The 21,671-nt window shown below is 38.6% G+C and overlaps 1 protein-coding gene across 4 annotated transcripts in view; it reads left to right on the top strand.

Moving 5' to 3' along the window:
• Positions 1-21,117, top strand: part of LOC111577801 (INSC spindle orientation adaptor protein) — a 75,882-nt gene extending 54,765 nt beyond the window's left edge. For all 4 annotated transcript variants that reach the window (XM_055009295.1, XM_055009296.1, XM_055009297.1 and 1 more), the window contains 11 exons: positions 594-960; positions 1,186-1,238; positions 1,330-1,453; positions 2,457-2,570; positions 8,381-8,506; positions 14,299-14,470; positions 14,730-14,908; positions 15,080-15,146; positions 17,888-18,043; positions 19,010-19,086; positions 20,119-21,117. In XM_055009295.1, the coding sequence (XP_054865270.1) occupies positions 594-960; positions 1,186-1,238; positions 1,330-1,453; positions 2,457-2,570; positions 8,381-8,506; positions 14,299-14,470; positions 14,730-14,908; positions 15,080-15,146; positions 17,888-18,043; positions 19,010-19,086; positions 20,119-20,247 (1,564 nt within the window). In that variant the 3' untranslated portion in view covers positions 20,248-21,117. The remainder of the gene's footprint in view (positions 1-593; positions 961-1,185; positions 1,239-1,329; positions 1,454-2,456; positions 2,571-8,380; positions 8,507-14,298; positions 14,471-14,729; positions 14,909-15,079; positions 15,147-17,887; positions 18,044-19,009; positions 19,087-20,118) is intronic.
• The last annotated feature ends 554 nt before the right edge of the window (positions 21,118-21,671 follow it).

Consider the following 21,671-nt stretch of genomic DNA (forward strand, 5'->3'; position numbering starts at 1 on the left):
TAGTACTGTTTATGCAGCAATTTGTAATTTATTATTTAATATTGAGACACTACTCGGAAGACCAAATAGGCAATTCTTGTTCATTTTCTCTCAGCAAATCAATTCACAGGCAGAAAACTTAATTTTCTTTCCATAAATCAATCAATAGGTCAAATGAAACCTAATCTGTGCCTTCTCACTTTATTTTTTGGGCCAGCTATGTATCCACATACAGTACAGTCTACACTACAGACTGAACATGTAGTACACTGTATTGTAAATTTCACAAAATCCCATTAATTCGCTGTCACTTTGGGGTGAACCCGAACTAAAACAAGCAAACATATGACAAACCAAAAGCTATTCCTCATGATTGTCACTGCTGATTTGTTGACTCTTCCAATACAATTTTTAGAAATTCTATGTATTTTCATATTTAGTTTAAATCCACTTCTCTGCTTTTGTTACTTTTATCTGTTGGCTTGGATATGCACTGAAAAGGCCTGTTTTCAGACTCAGTCCCCAGCTCCAATCCATCATCTCCAAATAAATGAATTTGCTCTGATTGTAATGTTGCATTTACATCAATTTTTCTGTGTTCATTTCCCCCACAGTACCCGCATGCAGTCTCTGCAGGTGGACTCGGTCCAGCGCTGGATGGAAGACCTTCGCCACATGACAGAGGTAGAGTGTATGTGTGTCCTCCAGGCCAAACCCATCGGGGTGGAGGAGGACTCCCAGCAGGGAGAGCTGATTGTGGCCTCCGGGGTTGGTGCAGGGGACCATGTGGCCAGGAACAACCTGCAGACGCTCCTCCGCCGAGCGCTGGTGGTCAGCACGGAACTGGGCAAGATGTTCCAGCGACTGGAGAAGGGGCGCTGGCAGAGGGTCCACAGCACGGCCGTACGGGCAAACTGCCATGTGCGATCACTGGTGCATGAGTACAGCGCTGCACGAAGCACACCGCCTGAGATGCAGAAGGTTATCTTTGATTCTAAAAGTAGATTCAAACTGTATTTGCATTACTCTGCGTCACTTATGTCATTATCTGTTGTCTGTGAATCCCTGAGCAGTCTGGTTGAAAGTCTACAACAGAATGTCAACTTTTAAAAGTGGAAGTATTTTATAAAAGCTAAATATTTATCTTAGTCTGCAGTACTGTTCTGTCTGGGGCACTTCCTAATGCATTTTTATCTTTTGTTGCAGTATGAAAAATCATTGTTAGAAAAGTGTATGGAGCTGACAAATATTACGGAGAGGTAAAATTCTACAAAGCACTACAAATACACGATCATAAGAAAAATGTGGACCTTTTTATGTACAACATGTGTTTTGACCTCTCACCCACAGGTGCCTTCACACTGATGATGAATTCTTCCTGAAATCCATGAGGGAGGCCATCCATGAGATCCTCACAGATGTCAGTGATTCATTCAGCAACATGATCGACATGGCTTTAGCCAATGAGATCCGGGTAAGTAGTGCTGAATAATAACTTCCCCAATATACTTACCATCTGTATTTGTGTATATTTCAGCTGTGTTTAGTCACGTTGTCAGTTATTAACCATTGAAGGATAAGCCTGATCTGAGTCATCCTCTTCTTCACTGGACTGTGTGAGGGTTTGTGGTTGCTTTGTGTCTACATGTGTGTGACTCAACGGGGTATCACTTTACCTAATTTATACATTAAAAGCTCTAAGCACGTCAGTGGAAATATAAACATTGGTTCACTATTATGTTTGTCTACTCTAATGGGGAGTTATGTCACCTTTGTTTGACTTGCTGACAGACTTCTGTTTTAGTTGAATTAATCCATAGTTACCGTCCTGTAGATGTACTCATGGGTACAAACATACAAGGATGCATTTTCAGGGTGCAAAACACCCATCATTTATCATTTTTTTTAGGATCAATCAATCCACCAGTCATTTATTTATGCATGCATTGTATTTATGCTTATATAATTTTTATTTAAACTGATAGTCAGAACAGGAACAATTAACTTACTGATGCTTTATTGTGAAGCCTTTGTGAATTGCTTGTTAAAAAGCAAAAATACTGCTATAATGTAGGCTCAGTCAGTGGCAGATAGGTTTGCAAGACAAAAATATTACTCGCCATGGGCACAAATGGGCATGAATACTGTGGACGATCCATGCTAGAAAAATATTGTGTGGCTCAGTGCAAGCTTTTTTCCATTGCACACACAAAACAAAAGTTGACCCACACATATCTGACCATGGAAGAGGAGATAAATGGACAGCTAGCAAGAGATGTTTATCTTTTCAAAAAGAGTCAGTTTTAAAGATAATATGATGGTAGGAAAGCTGTACACAGCGGATTTAAATCAGAATTCACCTAAAGAAAAGCACCTTAAGATTACATTACCATTGTTAAAACACAGCGGTTATTGACTGCATAGATTATAGTTGTACGTCCATGAACCATGTATTTGAAGTTTCGTCTTTTTTGCAGGTCCTGATCAAACAGATTGAATCATCTGACAGCATTCACACTATTGGCAGTGCCATTAGCAACCTGCTGTCCCTCACCCAAGATGGACCTCAGCTCTGCAGCATCATCGCCAAGGTACTGTGGACATACCTGTACTTTCTCAGTTCCTTGCTGACAATAGTTGCATTCCATTGCTTATGGGTTTAATTGTGGGGGACATCCTAAAATAATGAGAAGAGATCCATTTGAAGTGTAAGACTTCTTTCTAAAAACACTTCTTTTATGATCAGCTCCACCTTTTTCCAATGTTTCACATCTGAGCCAGTGGAGCTGCATGTGGCAGCTGTATACATGCCCCTAAAAAGCTACTTCATTCTGAGATAAGACAGGACAGACCAGACAGCAGTTCGCTATCGGCCATTAGTTAGCTGACCGCTTCCAGGACATTCTTGATAAGACTCTTCCTGGTGGCCCACACACACACATACATACACTTTGCCTGCAGCCAGATTGTGAGATCAATACTGTCAGCTTCCATTAGCTCTAAGCATTGATCACAAATACAGGTTGCTCAGGTGTTCTTACCTCCTAACTCCCGTCATAGTGCTGCCGGCCAAACCCTCACAGAAGAGTCTGGGGTAAACCTGCCTGCCAATGGCTGCTAATGGATACCCAGTACAAACATGTCCACCTGTCATCTGAATTAATTAGCTTCCAGCTGTGTGTCTGTTTGTCTGTCACAGTCCCACATACACACCCTTCACAGTATTGTGCATCATCTGGCTCATATCTGAGCTCTTTTCTCATTATAATTTTCTGCAGGCTGCTGACTTTACTCACGCACTTATTTTGAATAACTGCAATTAGCTGTTTAAATGCTTGGGTGGGAACCTGATATTTCCGCCTTCTTCATCTCTATACCAGTGTTGTGCTGTATGGAGAGGTTAAAGCAGCAGATGGGTGGAGTTTAATAATATTAAACATCGTAATGGATACCCGGCAGTTTAAGGCAGTGACAGTTTTCCTGAGAAATTCAGAGAATTGTGTGATAATTAGGTATTATGTGGTAATTTACATCCATTTATCTATCATGATGACAATACCAGATCCTTTTTTCTCATTTTGCTTATTTGAATACTTGAATGGGATGACTATTACTTGGTCATAAGTCATGCTCTGAATTTTGTCTAAGAATTGACATTAAAGCAACAAATTCATGCCTGTTAAAGTAAGATTTGGGCACTTGTCATCTAATTAAATTTGTCTTTTTCCGACGTGCGTAATGCTGGGCAATTTTTTATTTTTATTTGTTACCGAACACATCTGTCATCTGTAGGAAACTAATGAGAGCTTTGAGACTGAACCAAAACTTAAAAGTTGTGGCCCACAACACCTAAACAATGAACCAAAAGATTCTCAAAAAAATCTTTGAGTTGTTGAGAGTGAGCTCTAAAATTCAGCCAGAATTCTCTGTGTTTGTCACTTTGAGATACTCTTTTACATATAAACATCTTTTTTTTTAATCAATTATTGATATTGTCAGTGGTAGGTAAAGCAGCTTTAAAGAAACTTCACTGCATACAGTAAGTAAATAACATACAATGCATGCCGGTATAGGTGTGTACAGACATATATGCATGACAGTAATGAAGGGGGTTGCACAAATGATGTAAATGTGTGAAAATAGGGTCATGAGATCTTCCATTTCACATCTCATGCTCCAGTTGTAATAACATATTATTTCAAAACATATTCAGTGTTTTATTCTCATGTTATTGTCATGTATGATGTATATAATGATAGGATATGGTCCTCAAAGCCCCTCCCTGTCATAGACAACTCATCAGACTCTGAGTAATCACAAGATCGTGACTGATTTGTGACGACTGAGTGAACTGCACAAATCTGTTAAACTGAGCAGGTCAGAAGAAATCTTACAAATTACTGTTGAACACCATTTATGTCTGCCTTTATATCCACTCATAATGACATAACTAAATAAAGAAATGCTCCACATTATTGTGAAAAGCGTTTTACTATTTGTTGTCGAGTAACATTTTCTTTTCTTGGGTGTCACAGCCATAACCCATTTGGATTTTTAGTCTAATGTACTTTTCTATTTTCAACTCACAAACACAGTGGCGACATGCAAACTCCACAAGAATCATGTTTTATAAGCTGACAGTGCTTAATACTGAGCCTTGTGCCACACCATAAATCAAACAGCAGCTGGAATGTTACAGAGTGAGTGTATAAGTGAGTTTGCTGTCTCAGTGTTTACCTACTGTCATGATGGATACTGATCTAAATGTGTCCAAGCTGGCAGACTCCTCATGCGTGTGTCCTTGCTCTGAAAGCTGTAGACTGCAGGGTGTGGAGAGCATGACGTGGCACTAAGTCAGGCCTGTGTCATCAAAACTGAGTGGGTCAAAGTTAGAAATCCAACATTAAGATGTTCAAGTGATGTCCCTATTACAACTACACTACACATTTGTCTCTTTGTCCCCTTTATTCTTTTTCTGAATTAAAAACGAGTGTTCAAAAATTTGTATTTAGCTTCTCTCATTAAACTTCGTTCAGGTTTTTACTGGCAGTCCCGTTCCTGGTATAAACTGCCTGCAACCTTTTGTCAGCTTAAGAAACTACAGACTTGGTGTGAGGAAGTACAACAGACCAGAGAGTTAAATTCAGAGAACTGTGAGATGAAATTACACGCTGTCTAGGCCCGTAAATGCAAACACACGGATAGAGAAGCATTTTTAGATGAGTAGTCAAGTTTCACATGATGATGTTAGTGCGGCAAGTACCAGAATGCATGAGTGTGAGGATAAATGTGTTCTGTGGGCTCCATTTAAGGAATGAGGATGAAGTCAGTGGAAGCAACAACCGCAAGTCGTTTGACACGAGAAAGGAAAAAAACGACCGACAAGCCTAACAATCTGTGAAAACGAAAGCAGGAGAAAGTCTGTGAGGATGAAATAAATAGAAAGTTGCTTCCACTTCACACTGACGATTGTCTGAATAATACTGTGTTAGTCTGACTGGAGATTTAGGTTTTTTTTTGTGATCCATTTCTGATTTTAGAGCAAATTAAGGAAGATTACAGCAGCTATGTGTAATTAAATTGCATATACTCTGTATATAAAGGAAACATAGATGGTATTGTAACTTAATTATGCTGTTAAACGATCCCAACAATTTGATCAGCTGGTATATGAAACATCATGATGAAACAGAAATTGTCAGGCCAAAATGGGATTTTTGTAAACCCAGTAGCGACCCTGCCAAATGCACTGTTAGTATTTTTGTGGCCAGGCGCTAGAATGAAAAAAAACAGTATAACATCACACTGTTAAAGGTTTGAGACAAAACCTTTAAACAGGAGTATGTCTTTTTTTATTGAAGACCTGCCACCCTCCATTGCACCTCTTACATGTAGGTAGGTAGAGGTTAATTTTCAACATTTTGACTGTAAATCAAAGTACAGTCTCAATGTAAATATAAATGCAAATTTGACAGAGATAAAATTTATTATTTCTTGTTGTTTCTGAGAATTGATATCCAGCAGCCAACTGAATTTTAAAACTTCAATTAAACTTTTTAGCCCTCAAAATACACCTACAGAATAACAACTCTACTTTTAAACAAACAAACAAAAACCCATCAAAACCAAAGTACATCGGATCCTAGTTTCTGCACAGTCTCCTCCTGAACATTATTTGTGCAACAACATTTGCGTCACAGTTAAACAACAGGATCAACAGGCTCTCCATCACTACCTGAGCAAACTGAATCAACATGCAAGACTATTGAACTCTCAAAAGACTTACAGAAAACAGCCTGCCAGTGGTTGCAGTTCTTCCGGGTATGGTGGACCAATATTGCGTAGGCAGCGAACAGGGAAGAGCGGTCAGGCCAGAGGGCAGGGTGATTAACCACTCCAAGCCCCGGCAGCATGGCCTGAGTAGCGTATGAGACATGCCAGCCCAGTATAATGGCATTATTAGGATAATGGTGGTAGTTACAGGCTTTGTCTTCCTCTGGGTAATTCTAGCTATCTGCACAGTGAATAGAATTCAATACCTGCAAGTGTTTTTGTCAGAGGGGTGCTTTAGTGTGGACATGCAGCCAATACAGGAGCTATTTTTGTTTGTTTACACCAAACATCATCCAACAGAAAATGTTCAGCTATTACAGCTTGCAGGTCATTTTTTTCCTGGCTCCATGTTTTCCATTCATGAAATATGTATATTTTGGTTATTTTTGCCTGATAAGATAAATTGTCTTCGCCATTTGATAGGTTCTATGGTTGGCAGGCTCGCTGAGCGATGCCGGCCAAATCCACCGGTCATTTCAGGTCTCTTGGACTCTTTAAAACCAGCATGCTGCTATTGGCTTACATCTGCAGGGCTTTTTGGCTCTCACAACACAGTCTAGCAAGAAGCAATTTGATCCATCATTTTGCACAATAGCGTGTGCTTCAAGACAAGAGCTAACAATCACGTATGGCATTTGGTGGTACGAAGTCTGATGTCAGCCCTGGAAAAGTCTCAGAAGAGTCGTACTCTGAATGAAAGCTGGTTTCCCAGCCTGACCAACTTTTTGCCCCACGTCCTCCTCTTCTGTGAAAATTATGCAGAGAATTAAATGCAGTCAACACCGTATCCATTAAGCCATTGTTCCTAGAAAAATTTGTCCTTTTTGCTGGAAGCATTTTATTGACACCATGTGAATGTGTAGCTGTGTCTCCTGTTACTCACGTTTGTAAATTACTGAAGTCTTTTCCCCATTATATTGTAATATCGAATGTATTAGCAACCATGATTATATTCACCAATAATTGTTTTTTTTTTTAATGAATATCAACATATGGTATCATGCTGGACTCACGGGGAGATGGTTGAGGTGGATGGTGAGCCTACAAAGCACAGAACAACAAAAGTACTCTGATCAAGGTTCAGGTTAGAGAAGTACTGTGATTTTGTTAAAATGTTGATGATCATGTTGTTTCCAGACCTTTTCTGTATTAAAACAAGAACATGATCTTTCCCTACCCTGAACTAATTGCTGCCATCGTTTGTGGGCCCTTCAAACAATAGGTGTAGCAGCGACAAAGTAAAGGCATACAAACATTAAGCATAGTGGAAGATAGAGTAACAAACAGCCAATGACTGTGTGGCTGATGACCTCAGCTTCCAGCTAAATGCTGTTTAATAGTCACAGTGTAACTGTTAAACAGCAGGACAGGATTAGCACATACTTAGATACACACCAGCCTGTTAAAATACAGGTGTGTTTTCTTCGTTGCCATAGCTTTGAAATCTGCACATAAAGACTGCAAAACAAATGCACTGGATCCAATATCATATGCTACAGGTTACTTTGTTAATTTTCAATGAAAGTATTAGAATAAATAAATATGGTTTGGAGTCATAGCTTTGCCATGCTGCATACTTTGCTGAAAAAAAGCATAATATTTTTATTTTATTTATTATTGTAATTAAATAGGTTTTAATAAAACTAATTGCTTTTGTAGAAATCCAGAATATTCTGTTATTTATGTGTATTAATATAATAATAATAATAATAATAATAATAATAATAATAATAACAATAATAATAATAATAATAATAATAATAATAATAATAATAATAATAATAATAATAATAATAATAATAATAATAATAATACACTCATATAAGGCTAGGAAAAAACAAGCTAACCAAGTTTTTGTATTGCACTATATTCACATGTAAAAAGTGTACAAAAATTTTTATAATCCATTTCCATGATTTAGCAGCCTTTATTTGTTCACATTACCAAAACTCACACAAAGATGATTGTGGGAACTTTGCCAGGTTGTATTTGACATCAGTGCGTGTTTGTGAAGCTCTGAGATCTTTCCTAAGGCCTAAATATAAAATTCTATTTTCCTGTTCCACAGGAAGGAGCTGTGGTGGCTCTGTTTAAGATCTGCAGGCAGGACCGCTTCAGAGACCTCTACGCTCACGCTTTGAGAACAGTTGCCTCCATCTGCTGTGTGGAGGAGGGGATTAACCAACTGGACAAGGTAAATGTCTTTTCCCAGACACATATAAGCACATACAACATCTTTGTATGTTTAGGAGAACCTGTACTGTCATATTGTCATGCATTCCCTTGCTGCTAATTCTAACCTTAAAACAGTTATCTCCAACATTCACCCATTGCACTTTGCAAAAATGTCTCACAAAATTTTCAGTTGATCCTTACAAAGACTGTCCTAACCTAAACCTTATTATATGATATTGATCTTCACATGGCAACACTGAATGAGATATTATACACAAGAGTAAACATCTCTGTCCCCACAACATAGGCAACACTCATGCACAAAAATGCATAACGTATCTGCAAAAAACTAAAGCCAAGGCCACAATAGAACAGATGGATACCTTTAATACAATTAATTATTTATCAGGGTATATGCCCAGTGATTTACAGATAAACTGAATAAATGGAATTGACCCTTAAAGTGATTTTTCATCTGTATTTTGGGAGTAGAAGTAGAAAAAAAAAATCAATTAAATTTGAGAAGAAAATGGTACACAAGGCACCAATCCAGATTTCCCTGTAATGGAAAGCGGCTATGTGGCTGTGAATATAGAAAGTAAGACGACATTAATCTCAAGTCAGCGGGTAAAAGTTCTTCCAGTAAAAACCGTGGCTGCCCCCAGTCCAGCCAGATGACGTTTACAGTCATCAGCTGAAGTTGTAGCTCAGATATGAGATCGTTGCTCTTCCCAGCAGCAAAGTATATTTTGTCCAGTCCACATTCAGCCCTCATACCCTCACTTTCCTCATGTTATGACTGGGAGGCTGTAGTTTATTTTCACAGGTGAATATGTGCCAACAATGACAGCGGGACGAGGCTCAGCTGCACAGAAACAAAGTGTGTAATCATGAAGGATCAACAGTTAAAGGAAAGCTTTAGCAGAATAAAACACACTTTTCTTCACTGAAAAAATAATCATTGGATGTTCTTTTTAATGGCTTTAATATATCTATAAATTAGTTTCAGTTTTCAGTACCTCTGTGTAATTAATATTTCATACAGGACACATGATCTTATGCCATTACTGCTGGTGTCAGTTTTTACCACAATTAAGATCATGTTTCCTTGAAACCCTGATTACTGCCAGGACTTATCATTTGTCTTTAACTGAAAAGGAGATATATGCTGCAGGTGATTTTACCTGCTATTTTTGTCAGTGAAGAACAGTGTAGAAATCAACAAGAAGAGCCAAATTTAACAGCAACGGCAGTTTTGTTTATATCTAATAATAAATCTTTAATGTGGCACCTTTACATTGTTGGAGAGGGAAAAAAGTGAGTTTATTCTTGGGGGGACTTTTGAATGCAAGAGTTGACTTTTCCAGCTTTCTATTTACTTGATTAAATTTTCATGAATGACTTCTTGAAATATAGTCACCTCATAGCTGCCATTAAATCTCTGCTGTATTATTTAAAGGCTCAGAGACAGTGAAAATTTGTAGTTTAAGTTTTCTTTTTTACAGTTGCACAGTAAATACATTGAAAATTAACTCATGACTTACAGTGAGTCTCACAATGACATCATTAGAAGGGACCTCCTGACCTCTGAGCTGACAGGTCAAATATTCAGACTCACTTTGTATGTGTGTCTTTAATGGAAAGCAGGTGAGGCAGTGAGAGAACGAGCTAATGAGACACCCATTTTTGTTTGTCCTTATTTGTTCTCTATCGAGAATTCAGAAAGAATAAACAACAGACGCACCTGTGCCAAGTGAGTGTTTACAGAGAGACAAATATAACTTGTTTCCAGTGAATAATGATGCCACAACGGCGTCTGTTCTCATGTAGAAGCAGCTGGGACGGCATGAATCATCCAAGTGTAAAAACTCTTTAACGGGAACCAAAGTCCGCCACAGATTAGCAGCTTCATCCTGGGGGAGAAGCTGTCAGCCACATCTACGCTACCAAGCGCTCACTGGCGATTGCTCAGGCTTGAGAAACACAACTGTTGCTGTTGAAGGGTGATCAAGGAAAGGGGCCAGTATGCACCTGCACTGCTCATTGGTGGATATACTTCTTAGTTTTATCCCCAACTGGAATATTATGTAGTTGTAGCATGTTGTATTGTGGAAAGTTGCCCAGTGAGCTGGGATGCTCAGTGAACAAAGGAAAACAACAGAACAGCTTTCATATAGTATGAAATGATCACTGTAATATTCTTCTAAGGTATAAAGTACAACTGAACTGTAATGAATATGAGCCTAAAGTTGAACACACACTTTCTGTGTTGTGTAGAGTCGCATCATAAAATGTACAGCACACCACAAGTGTCATATAGACAGAAGTAGTCATAGTGTGGAAGCCTGGATGTGCTGAAATATTCACGTTGTGTTAGAAGACAGGAATAACTCAGTGTCTAAACTTAAGATTCTGCTCTTTTTAGCCTGCAGCAGAAGACCACTATTCCATTTCTTCTCTCTGGTCACAAACAGAAACACTCAAAAATAACAAGGTGCTATCAAGCAAAAACTTAAGCCTGTGAGCAGTTGTCGTGAACTTTATGACTCTTAAAAATGAAGGAAAGTTGTTTAACGCCACCCAGAGAATAAACAGAATGAAACACATCCTCTGTCCGGTAAACGAGGAGTTGGGGAACATCCTACTTTAGAGAGGAGGAGGAGATGCAGGCAGGGGAGAGGGGGAGCAGTGGATGAACGGGGGTGTGGAGAGCGGACTGTTCCACGTCAGTGGGTCGCGTTGGCACAGTGCTGCTGACGTCCACAGAGACAAAAATAGGGAATTGCCCTGCTCGGCTCAGCGCTGATGCTCATCAGCAGATAAGACTGACAGGTGTGGCTGGCTGAGAGCTCAGGATGTCTGTAAAGTTTAGTTTTCAGGAGTGATGACTGGCTGTGAATCAGAAGTTTTTGTTTCCTCCTTTTCTAAATGATAGCAATCATAGCTGTGATTGAAATTAGCTAATAAAGAAAAGGTGAAATTGTTTCGGATGTATCATGTATTGAATTTATATTTTCCACAACATAGCTTTAGGTCTAAGTTCCCAAAATGTAAACCACAACCTTTCAGCGTATGATTATGATTTATTATTGCTAGTAGGGATGATTTTCAGTGTTTGCTAAGTTTCAACACTTAATCATATGCAAGACTTGACAAATAGTGCAGACAGATGCAGAGCGCCAGCTGCAGTAAAGTTTGCATAAACTGAGCAACACTGCCCCCAAGTGGATGAAGATCACTTCTGCATCTCCTTCATTTCCTAAAGCCTCTAAACTCAGATGCCACAATACGCAGACACACCAGCAAACACAAAGATGAGATCAATATATTATGACCTCATGCCCCTGAGCAAACTTTACTTTACACTGAAGAGGATTTCCTGCTCCTCTATAAGTTTGAGCTCCTCCCTAAACCCGATGATGCACACACTCTGGGTCGTTGCCAGTCAGATATACAAGAGTTTCTCACTCACTCTGGTGGCCATTAAATCGGAGTGGTGTGTTTTAATGGTGATGGCTTTACGGGCAGAGCTGTAAGTTTTGGCCAAGCTGACACCAAGGATGAGCAGGATGTCTGTCTGCCTGGCCAGTGATGAAAATGCAGAATATAAAAGAACAAGACTGTACTTTGGTAAGAAATTGATGCAAACACAATTTGGCCACATTTCTAGCCTGATTTCTAACCTTCCTGACAGCCAGTGATTTCTATTTAACTTTCTACAGTATAAAAACCAACAAGCACATTTCAGACATCAGGTGTGGACATGTTGAACATAAATGAGCCTTTTTTTGTCTTGTCATCAGAGGGAGTGTGAAAACTTTTCATGGTGCATCGTGTATGATGCACTTAGAAGACTGTGTGCTCTTTAAAATATATGAAGAAATGCAATCCATTACTGTGTGTCTACCAGCAGTCAGTGCACATTGATGTCACTTATTGTTCAGCTTAAAATGATAATTTATCTTACCGCAAACGTGCTACTGTCTATAAGGTGTAACACAGTGGTGGAACGCAACAAACTATAGTTACTCTAGTAATATACCAAAGTACACTTTTGAGGTACTTGCACTTTGTTTCAGCGTTTGCATTTTAAGGAAATATTGTACCTTCTACTCCACTACATTTATCTGACAGCTTTAGTCACGTTTATGATGATGATTTTACACAATTGATGATTCAACAAGCCTTTCAAACACACTGTTAAAGATTCAAACTCTGTTTTTTAAACCTTTGTATTATTTTTACAAAAATCAGTGAGTTGGAAGCTTCATATTTCAGATGTCTGTGAGTTAACAGGTCTGACAAATACTGATTTTTCCCTTCAAACATCTCACATTGTTTTATTTTAATAAAAATTTCAATGATCAATTATTGCACCAGGGCTGCACAGTGGCTTGGTGGTTAGCACTTTCGCCTTGCAGCTAGAAGATCCCCAGTTCCTTCCTACAATATTTCTGCATGGAGTTTGTATGTTCTCCTTGTGCATGCGTGGGTTTTCTCTGGGTACTGCAGCTTCCTCAGGTTCATTGGTAATTCTAAATTGCTCATAGGTGTGAATGTGAGTGTGATTGTTTGTCTGTATATCTAGCTCTATTACAGCCTGGTCACCTGTCCCCTGCCTTCACTCTCAGTCAGCTGGGATAGACTCCAGACCTCCCACGACCCCAATGAGGAGTAAGCGATGTAGAGATAATAGATGGATAGAGGGAATTATCTCACCAGAAAATTAAAGATTAGAGAAAAAGTCATAAAAGTGAAAGCAGATTTGTGTATTATAACTTTATTTTTTTCCTCTGCCATTAGTTATGTGACGAGCCCACAGATTTATCTACTGTTCCTGTATATGAAATTTTATGTAAAGTAGGTCAAACCAGCTTCACCTGCAGCAGCGACAACAGCAACATGCTGCTGTCAGTCAGGGGGTCCACACTAATTTCATGCAGGATTTTTACTTGCAATGGAGTATTTGTACATTGCTCTGTTGGTACTTTTAATTAAGTAAACATTCTGGATATCACCCCCACTGGTATAATATAGACATTGTCCATATTTCCCATGAAGAGCACAGAACTTGTTTAACATCCAATATTGCCCCCACATAAAGCAACTTTCACAATCCACTTGATGAGTCCTGTTTTGCACCAGGGTAGTTCACCATACATACGTCTAAAAAGAAGTCTAATAAACTTCGTAATCTTTAACAAATGAATAGAATAACAATGGTACACTACCGTTCAAAAGTTTGGGGTCACCCAGACAATTTCTTGTTTTCAATGAAAACTCACAATTTTATTCATGTGCTAACATAATTGCACAAGGGTTTTCTAATCATCATTTAACTTTTCAACACCATTAGCTAACACAATGTAGCATTAGAACACAGGAGTGATGGTTGCTGGAAATGTTCCTCTGTACCCCTATGGAGATATTCCATGAAAAATCAGCTGTTTCCAGCTAGAATATTCATTTACCACATTAACAATGCCTAGACTGCATTTCTGATTAATTTAATCTTATCTTCACTGAAAAAAACTGCTTTTCTTTCAAAAATAAAGGCATTTCTAAGTGACCCCAAACTTTTGAACAGTAGTGTATATAAATAACATGTAGTACATTTTCATAATTTAACATATCTTTGACATTCTGTGAGCTGCTGTTACTCTGTTTGTCCAAACATTTCAGTTTTCTCTCCCAAATTCATTGCAAATAAATATTAAAAACAAAAGAAACAAATGAATAAAACAACAAAAAAAGAATCCCGTGTTTCCACTGTGACTATATAGCTTTGCCTGTTTTTTGTCTGATGTGGAGGTGGATGGGATCCTGTGCCTGGCGGACATCTTGACCGATGAAAGCAGCGTGGAAGCAGCCAGGGCCGAGGCGGCGGCGGTCGTGGCTCAGATCACCTCACCTCACCACACATCCACACAGCACCTCGCCAGTTTCCTGGAGAGCATGCACGACATCGTCACTGCACTCATCAGTGAGTTAATGTGACGTCAATAACATCACCCTGACCTTTGACTTATAGCAGGGATTATTTGTTAGTAGGTTTTGAATTGCAGAAAACATGAATATTACAGGACTGCTTCAGGTTCAAATATTTATTTAGTCCTAGCTTAAAGATGAAGCTCACTACAGCCTCTTTAAATGTTTGTTAAACTCAGAACTCTTCAGGTTCACTTTCCTCAATTTAGGTGTGTTTTGTTGGAACCTCAGTGACTGATCTTTTATTCTCTCAGAGTTGTGCGAGAGCGCCTCCTGTGGTGAAGTATTCCTCCTGGCGTCTGCAGCCTTGGCCAACATCACCTTCTTTGACAGCATGGCCTGTGAGATTCTCCTGCAGCTTAATGCCATCCAAATCCTGCTGCAAGCCTGCAAAGACCGCCAGAGAGTTGACACACCTTACTCCAAAGACCAGGTACACATCTGCACCAAAGAGGTGTTTCGCACAAAATATAAAATAGAATAAATACCAAACAATAGGTCAACACAGAAAGCTTGAAGTCCATAATACAGTAAGCAGTGAACATTTTGAAATGTGCGGCCAAAGCTTTAATCATGTTTTCATTCCATGTTGTGTTCATCTCAGGTGGTGACGATCCTGGCAAACCTTTCAGTTTTAGAGCAGTGTGCTTCTGAAGTCCTGCAGGAACAAGGTAATCTGTTTTCTAACTATACTGCCCATCCAAAAAAAAGTCGCACGCTCTAATATTTTGCTGGACTGCCTCTGGCTTCAAGTATGGCACACATTCATTGTGGCCTTATTTCGATAAGCTTCTGCAATGTCACAGCATTTATTTCTGTCCAGAGTTGGATTAATTTTCTGCCAAGATCTTGTATTGATGATGGGAGAGTCGGACCGCTGCACAAAGTCTTCTCCAGCACATCCCAAAGATTCTCAGTGGAGCTGAGGTCTGGACTCTGTGGAGGTCAATCCATGTGTGAAAATGATGTGTTTTCTGAACCACTCATTCACAATATGACTTGATGAATCCTGGCATTGTCATCTCGGAATATGCCCGTGTCATCAGGGAAGAAAAACTCCATTGATATTCAGGTAGTCAGCTGACCTCATTCTTTGGGAACATAACGTTGCTGAACCTGGACCTGACCAACCGCAGCAACCCCAGATCATAACCCTAACCCCCACAGGCTTGTACAGTAGGCACTAGCCATGATGAGTGCATCATTTCATCCACCTTTCTTCTTACCCTGATCACCCATCACTTTAGAACAGGGTAAATCTGAACTCATCAGACCACATGACCTTCTTTCATTGCTCCAGAGTCCAATCTTTATGCTCCATAGCAAAATGAAGCCTTTTTTTGTGATTAGACTCACTGATCAGCGGTTTTCGTAGAGCTCCACAGCTGTTTAGTCCCAATCCTTTGAGTTCCCTTCGCATTCTGCATGTGGAAATGCTCTTACTTTCACTATTAAGCATAACTGTGAATTCACGTGTTGATTTCTTATGATATGATTTCAACAAACGTTTAAGTGATCTCCGATCACGATCATCCAAGAGTTTCTTCTGACCACATTTGTTCCTTGAAGATGATGGTTCACCAGTATCCTTCCAGGTTTTAATAATGCATTGGACGGTTCTTAACCCAGTTTTAGTAGTTTCAGACATTTCCTTAGTTGTTTTCTTTGCTTGATGCAGGCCAATAATTTGACCCTTCTGAGACAGATTAACATCCTTTCCATGACCACAGGATATGTCTTCCAACATGGTTGTTTAAGAAATGAGAAGCTAGTCACTGCATCATCTAGGGTTAAATAAGCTGTTGCCAGCTGAAGCATATTCATCACAGCAGTAATTATCCAATGGAAAGCACTTACCTATTTGCTTAGTTAAATCTAAGTGGCGACTTCTTTTTTGGAAAGGCAGTTATAATTTAAATGTTGCCAAAAATATGGTTGTGTTTTTTTTTCCCCTGACAGAACTACAGGTTTAAAATAAAGGAAACTACTGAACTACTACTGTACCTATTAGGTCAGGAAGTTAAAGCAAGAAAATTTAGTGTAATTCTTCTGAAGTCCTCAGGAGGGCAGCATCAGGTAATTTCTGTCAAGTAGCTCAGATGAGCTGAAATAAGACATCCACCACTGGGCATAGTAAATATTTTTAAAAACAACCGAGAAGCATTTTAATATATATATTTAATCATGTTTTTCATTATTTCATCATTCAATATTTAAATGCTCATATCTGATGTTATTGTGGTTTGTTCAGCTGTGTCTCCCTTGCTCCTTCATTTCATCAGAACATGTTTTGTTGGCGCCATGCTTTTTATATCATATTATAAAAGAAATCAATAAAATCATACATTTTCACTTTGGCAGTATCAGTTCTTTTTAAAAACATTTTTCAGTCTTTTTTGCACTAGGGCACCTCTGGGAAAAAAGAGAAAAAAGTCTAAAATATATTTCAGGTTTTTTTCTTTCCTACTTTGGTAAAGTGTAGCTGATAATTAAAAGCATCTAATCACAGAACAAATAACTAAAATGACTTATTGTTTAAAATCTGCTCAGTGTATTTTAATGTCAGTTTGTTATGGTCTTTGTTCCCACAATTATAAGGTGAATTGTTCTGATGCAGCGAGTCTGAGCCTGTGAGGAACAATAACCAGCTGGAGGCCTGACTTACTATGTGCTTTATCTCTGTCTTTTATTGTATTGAGTGTTTTTATGCTATTGATTGCTTTCACACTGGATTTTTTTTTGTTCCAATCCTTCCCCACAAAGACATGTGTAATGTCTGGCTCCTTTCGAATTCACCTGAAGCATTTGTTGTGTCTGAGCCTGTCTGTAACTTTTTGCCTGTGAAGTTTCAAACTGTTCTCTTTGTGTCTCTGTCTTTGGTTCTTGTACCACTAGCTTTGCTGTGTGGTTTTGTCCTGTTCTTACACTACTGTTCAATAGTTTGGGGTCACTTTGAAATGTCCTTATTTTTGAAAGAAAAGCAGCTTTTTTCCAAAGAGGATAACATTAAATTAATCAGAAATACAGTCTAAAGAATGTTAATGTGGTAAATGACTATTCTAGCTGGAAACAGCTGATTTTTAATGTAATATCCCCATAGGGATACAGAGGAACATTTCCAGCAACCATCACTCCTGTGTTCTAATGCTACATTGTGTTAGCTAATGGTGTTGAAAGGCTAACTGATGATTAGAAAATCCTTGTGTGATTATGTTTGCACATGAATAAAAGTGTGAGTTTTTATGGAAAACAAGAAATTGTCTGGGTGACCCCCAACTTTTGAACGATAGTGTATGCACTTTGTTGCTTGTCTGGTTCCTTTTTTCACGTGGTTTTAATTGTGTGTCTTACTGTAGATGTGGTGTCGTTCGATGCATCTGTCCTAACCTGTCCTGTAATTTATGTCTTCAAGGAATAGAGCGTCTGCTACTGCTGCTGGGAGAGAAGCCGTCCTCCACCAGTCCATCAGAGGGCGCCGCCTGTGAGCGTGTCCAGCAGAAAGCTGCAGTGACTCTGGCCCGTCTGAGCAGAGACCCTGATGTGGCCCAAACAGCCATCCAGCTCAAAGGTGCCACAGCTTTTCTGTTTTCTACAGTCACTGTAAAACCCTGTGGCTGAAATACGGATATTACAAAATATGGAGGAAAGTCAGAGACACATTTATTGTAAAAAACAAAACAAAAAACATGTTCTACAAAAAAACAATACAATACAGCAACTACACAGAGACACAGAAAAAATAATTCTGAATAAAAATCTGACTAAAACCCTCTAGTGGCTGCTTTGCCACTAGAGGGTTCCCAAACAAGCGAATTAAAAACCTTTTTTTGTCTTAGTTTCATTATAGTTTACTGATATGTGTATATGTCACCCTGTCTTTATGGAGATCATCTTTTGATTTTCTTTGCATACAGTAGCTGATTTTGATCACTTTAGGTAGATTCAATTATGCTTTGGGCTCCAAAAAGACTTTGACCGGTGTGAGTGAGGACATCACAGACAAGAACAGAAAAAATAAGTTTAGAATATGTCATTGATTATTTTTAAATAAAAAATGAATTTGACATAATTTAAATAAAAAATTTGAAGCATAATTTAAACGGACAAATAAATCCTGATATTAGCTTGATGGGGCCCTAAATTGAAATTAAAGAGTCAAAACCATCAGCTGGATGTGATGCTCTGATTGTGCATCCTCTTGATGATTTTTTTATTTCTGAAAAGAAAATCCTTGTCCCTCCCAGGTCAGAAGTCTTCCTCACCAGGCAGAGAAACCTTTGCTTTAATGTACAAATGTGCATTTATTCTCCTGCACAACTCTTTGTCTCGTGGGAAGCAGCTCTCTGTGGTTGCTTTTTTGTAAATGTGAAATTTATCCAACAGAACAAAAGAAAAGAAAGAGTTTATTTTTCTCCAAAGTGATACCACTTTTAGCCAGAAGTCTACTGTATGCAGCTGCTTTACACCTCAGTCTGACATAAATATCTAAGAATGGGACAAATTGGTAACTGAATTTCTCCCCTGTTGTCTTTAGCTGTTCCTCGTCTTATTGAACTGTGTCGCTCCCCTACTGAGAGAAATAACAGCGACTCGGTGCTGGTCGCTTGCCTGGTAGGTGTAAAGTGTGTGTTCATGTGTGTGAGTGTGTATGAGTGTGTGTGCATGCAGACCTTCTGATATGTGTAAATGACTCTCTGTCCTGAATACAAATATATCATTGAAACATTCAAATTGCCTATTTCAGTCGCGCCCTTAAAATACTATACATTTTCACTTTCAGCTGCAGCAGCTATATAGTACCTCTGTAGCACAAGGGCATTATACCACAGGCCTGCATGTATAACATCAGTGCACCAAATCACTGTCTGATTTAATTACGTCCACAGGGCAATATTTGAAAATTGAAACTATATCACAACCTCAGTATCTTTAAGTCATGTTGAGATAGCTGACCGGTTCACATCATCTCCAACGTGTGTTTAAATATGTACATATCATGAATAACATCGCTACTTGTACTTTATCATTCTGTCATTCTGGTCATAATTATTAGGACCAGATCTTAGGGCCGATGAGGGGTTTTGAGGCACATAATGGTCAGAAACTTAATTGGGCTGCATCGCTGCACTGAGAAATGCCTTCTTCTTCTTTACTGTAACCACTTGTCAGTCTATTCAAATTAATGTGATTCCATTTTATCCTTTTAGCCAAGGGTTAAGTAGTGTGTTTGTAGTTGTTGAATTTTTACCTTCAAAGTGTGCTGAGCTTTCACAGATCATTTGTAATCGTAAATGTAAATGTCGAAGGCTCTCCTGGCTGAATGGCTTTAACACGTCACACATATCACTCATACTCTCTTCAAATCATGTGAGAAGTTGAAGAAAAACTCTTGACATGTTATTGAAACAACTCCTGAACCGATAGGACTGGATTTGTTAGTTTCTTTGCAGTCTCTTGTCATTTTGCTGATAATCCGCAGACACAATTAACCATGTTAAACTTGCACAGTTACGATTCTACGTGCCCAGTTGTGTGTTTGTGTGGTTGTATATCTACGTACATGAATAGTGTGACCTTGGCTTGTGATAACGCCTTTGTCTGTGTGCCTTTTGTGTTTGCGCTCGCGCATGTCCGTGTCTCCAGGCTGCTTTGAGGAGGCTGGCAGCAGGATGTCCAGACAGCATTGAGGCAGCCGACCACCAGCAGCTGATCAAACCGCGGCTGGTCGACTCTTTCCTGCTGTGTTCCAACATGGAGGAGAGCTTTGTATGACGGCCTGCAGACCACAACACTGAGACAGGAGAGCTGAACTCATGTACATGCAAGACCATGTACTCTAAAAGACTGCATCTATTTCATGACTTTCTGTCCTGAGAACAACTCCCAAATTTTCATTCTGGACACTCTTAATTTGGATGAATGAAGAAGCTTGAATGGATGCAGAAGACATGTGTAAATAAATAAATGTGACTCCTTGTGTAACTTGGTGATCACATTAAATGCAATGAATGTGTACTGTGTTTGAAAAAAAAAAGGGCTCATTAAATCATTTTATTCCACAGAGAACATAACATCAGTAATTATGTCAGTAATTTTTTCCACGAGTAGGTGCTACTTTTTAAAAATAAAAGTATAACCTGTTCGGAAATGAAACACTTTATATTCTACCATCGTGCAATTCTTTTTTGTTCTGGTCTATACGTATTGTTTCCAAAGCATTTTGGCTATCTACAAAACAGATAAGAATCTTTCACAGAAATCCTTATCTGAACTGTTAAACAACCAAGTACCAAGATGTATGTCTAGTTAAATTCTTTTTAACTGTCAGCAGCCACTTTACTTTGATAACCATTCATTACTAAATTATTATTATTACATTACATGTTTTCAGTATTTTGTGATTGAGGTATATGGCAACATGATGTGCTTTTCCTGGTCAACAATACATATATTGCTTGTTAAAGCGCATTTTTTGGCACATTGAGTTATTCACTTGAATTTATTTGCCATTAATCCCAAATTTATATTTGCTACTGGAAAATGAATCTTAACAAATTGCCTTGAATTTGAAAATGCTTTTTATTTAAAGAGAATTACTATTGTTGTATGCAATGCATGGAATAAAGGCAATCAGCTGTCTCATGTTGAGTGTATTTCATTGCAACAGCAATTATGCATTACTGCTATATATGTTGGTTAAGGCCTGTTAGTGTTCACAAAGCTGAGACAAAGCTATATGGTGGTTTTCCATTTGAAAAAAAAAGAGAAGAACACTAAAGCCATTAGAACATATAGATAACACTGTGAAGAAAATTGACCAATCAGATATATGATGAAAGGAAATCGTACATTTATTAAGAAAGAAAAAAATAGGTGTAAAAGAAACTTTTAGGAACTCCCTAATTTTTAATTGTCGCTTATTCAACAATGAAGTAGATCCGAATTTGATTTGTTCTTCAGAAGCAAACATAATTGAGGTTCAGCGAAAGGAAAACAACAAATCAATCAGCCCGTTAACTTCTGAAGATTGTTCTGGTGTTGGAGTGATGTAGTAAATTTTTCCTTGCTGTTATAAAGTCATAAGCAATTGTGGTCCCCTTTAAGTGGTCAGTGTCTGTGATGTGTCAAAAAATGATTATTGTGGGATCTGGTGGCTATAGTGTGTGTTACATTGCAAAGCTGACTGTTGTAGCAGC

Source organism: Amphiprion ocellaris, chromosome 3 (assembly GCF_022539595.1).
Source record: "Amphiprion ocellaris isolate individual 3 ecotype Okinawa chromosome 3, ASM2253959v1, whole genome shotgun sequence".
NCBI classification, from domain to species: domain Eukaryota; kingdom Metazoa; phylum Chordata; class Actinopteri; family Pomacentridae; genus Amphiprion; species Amphiprion ocellaris.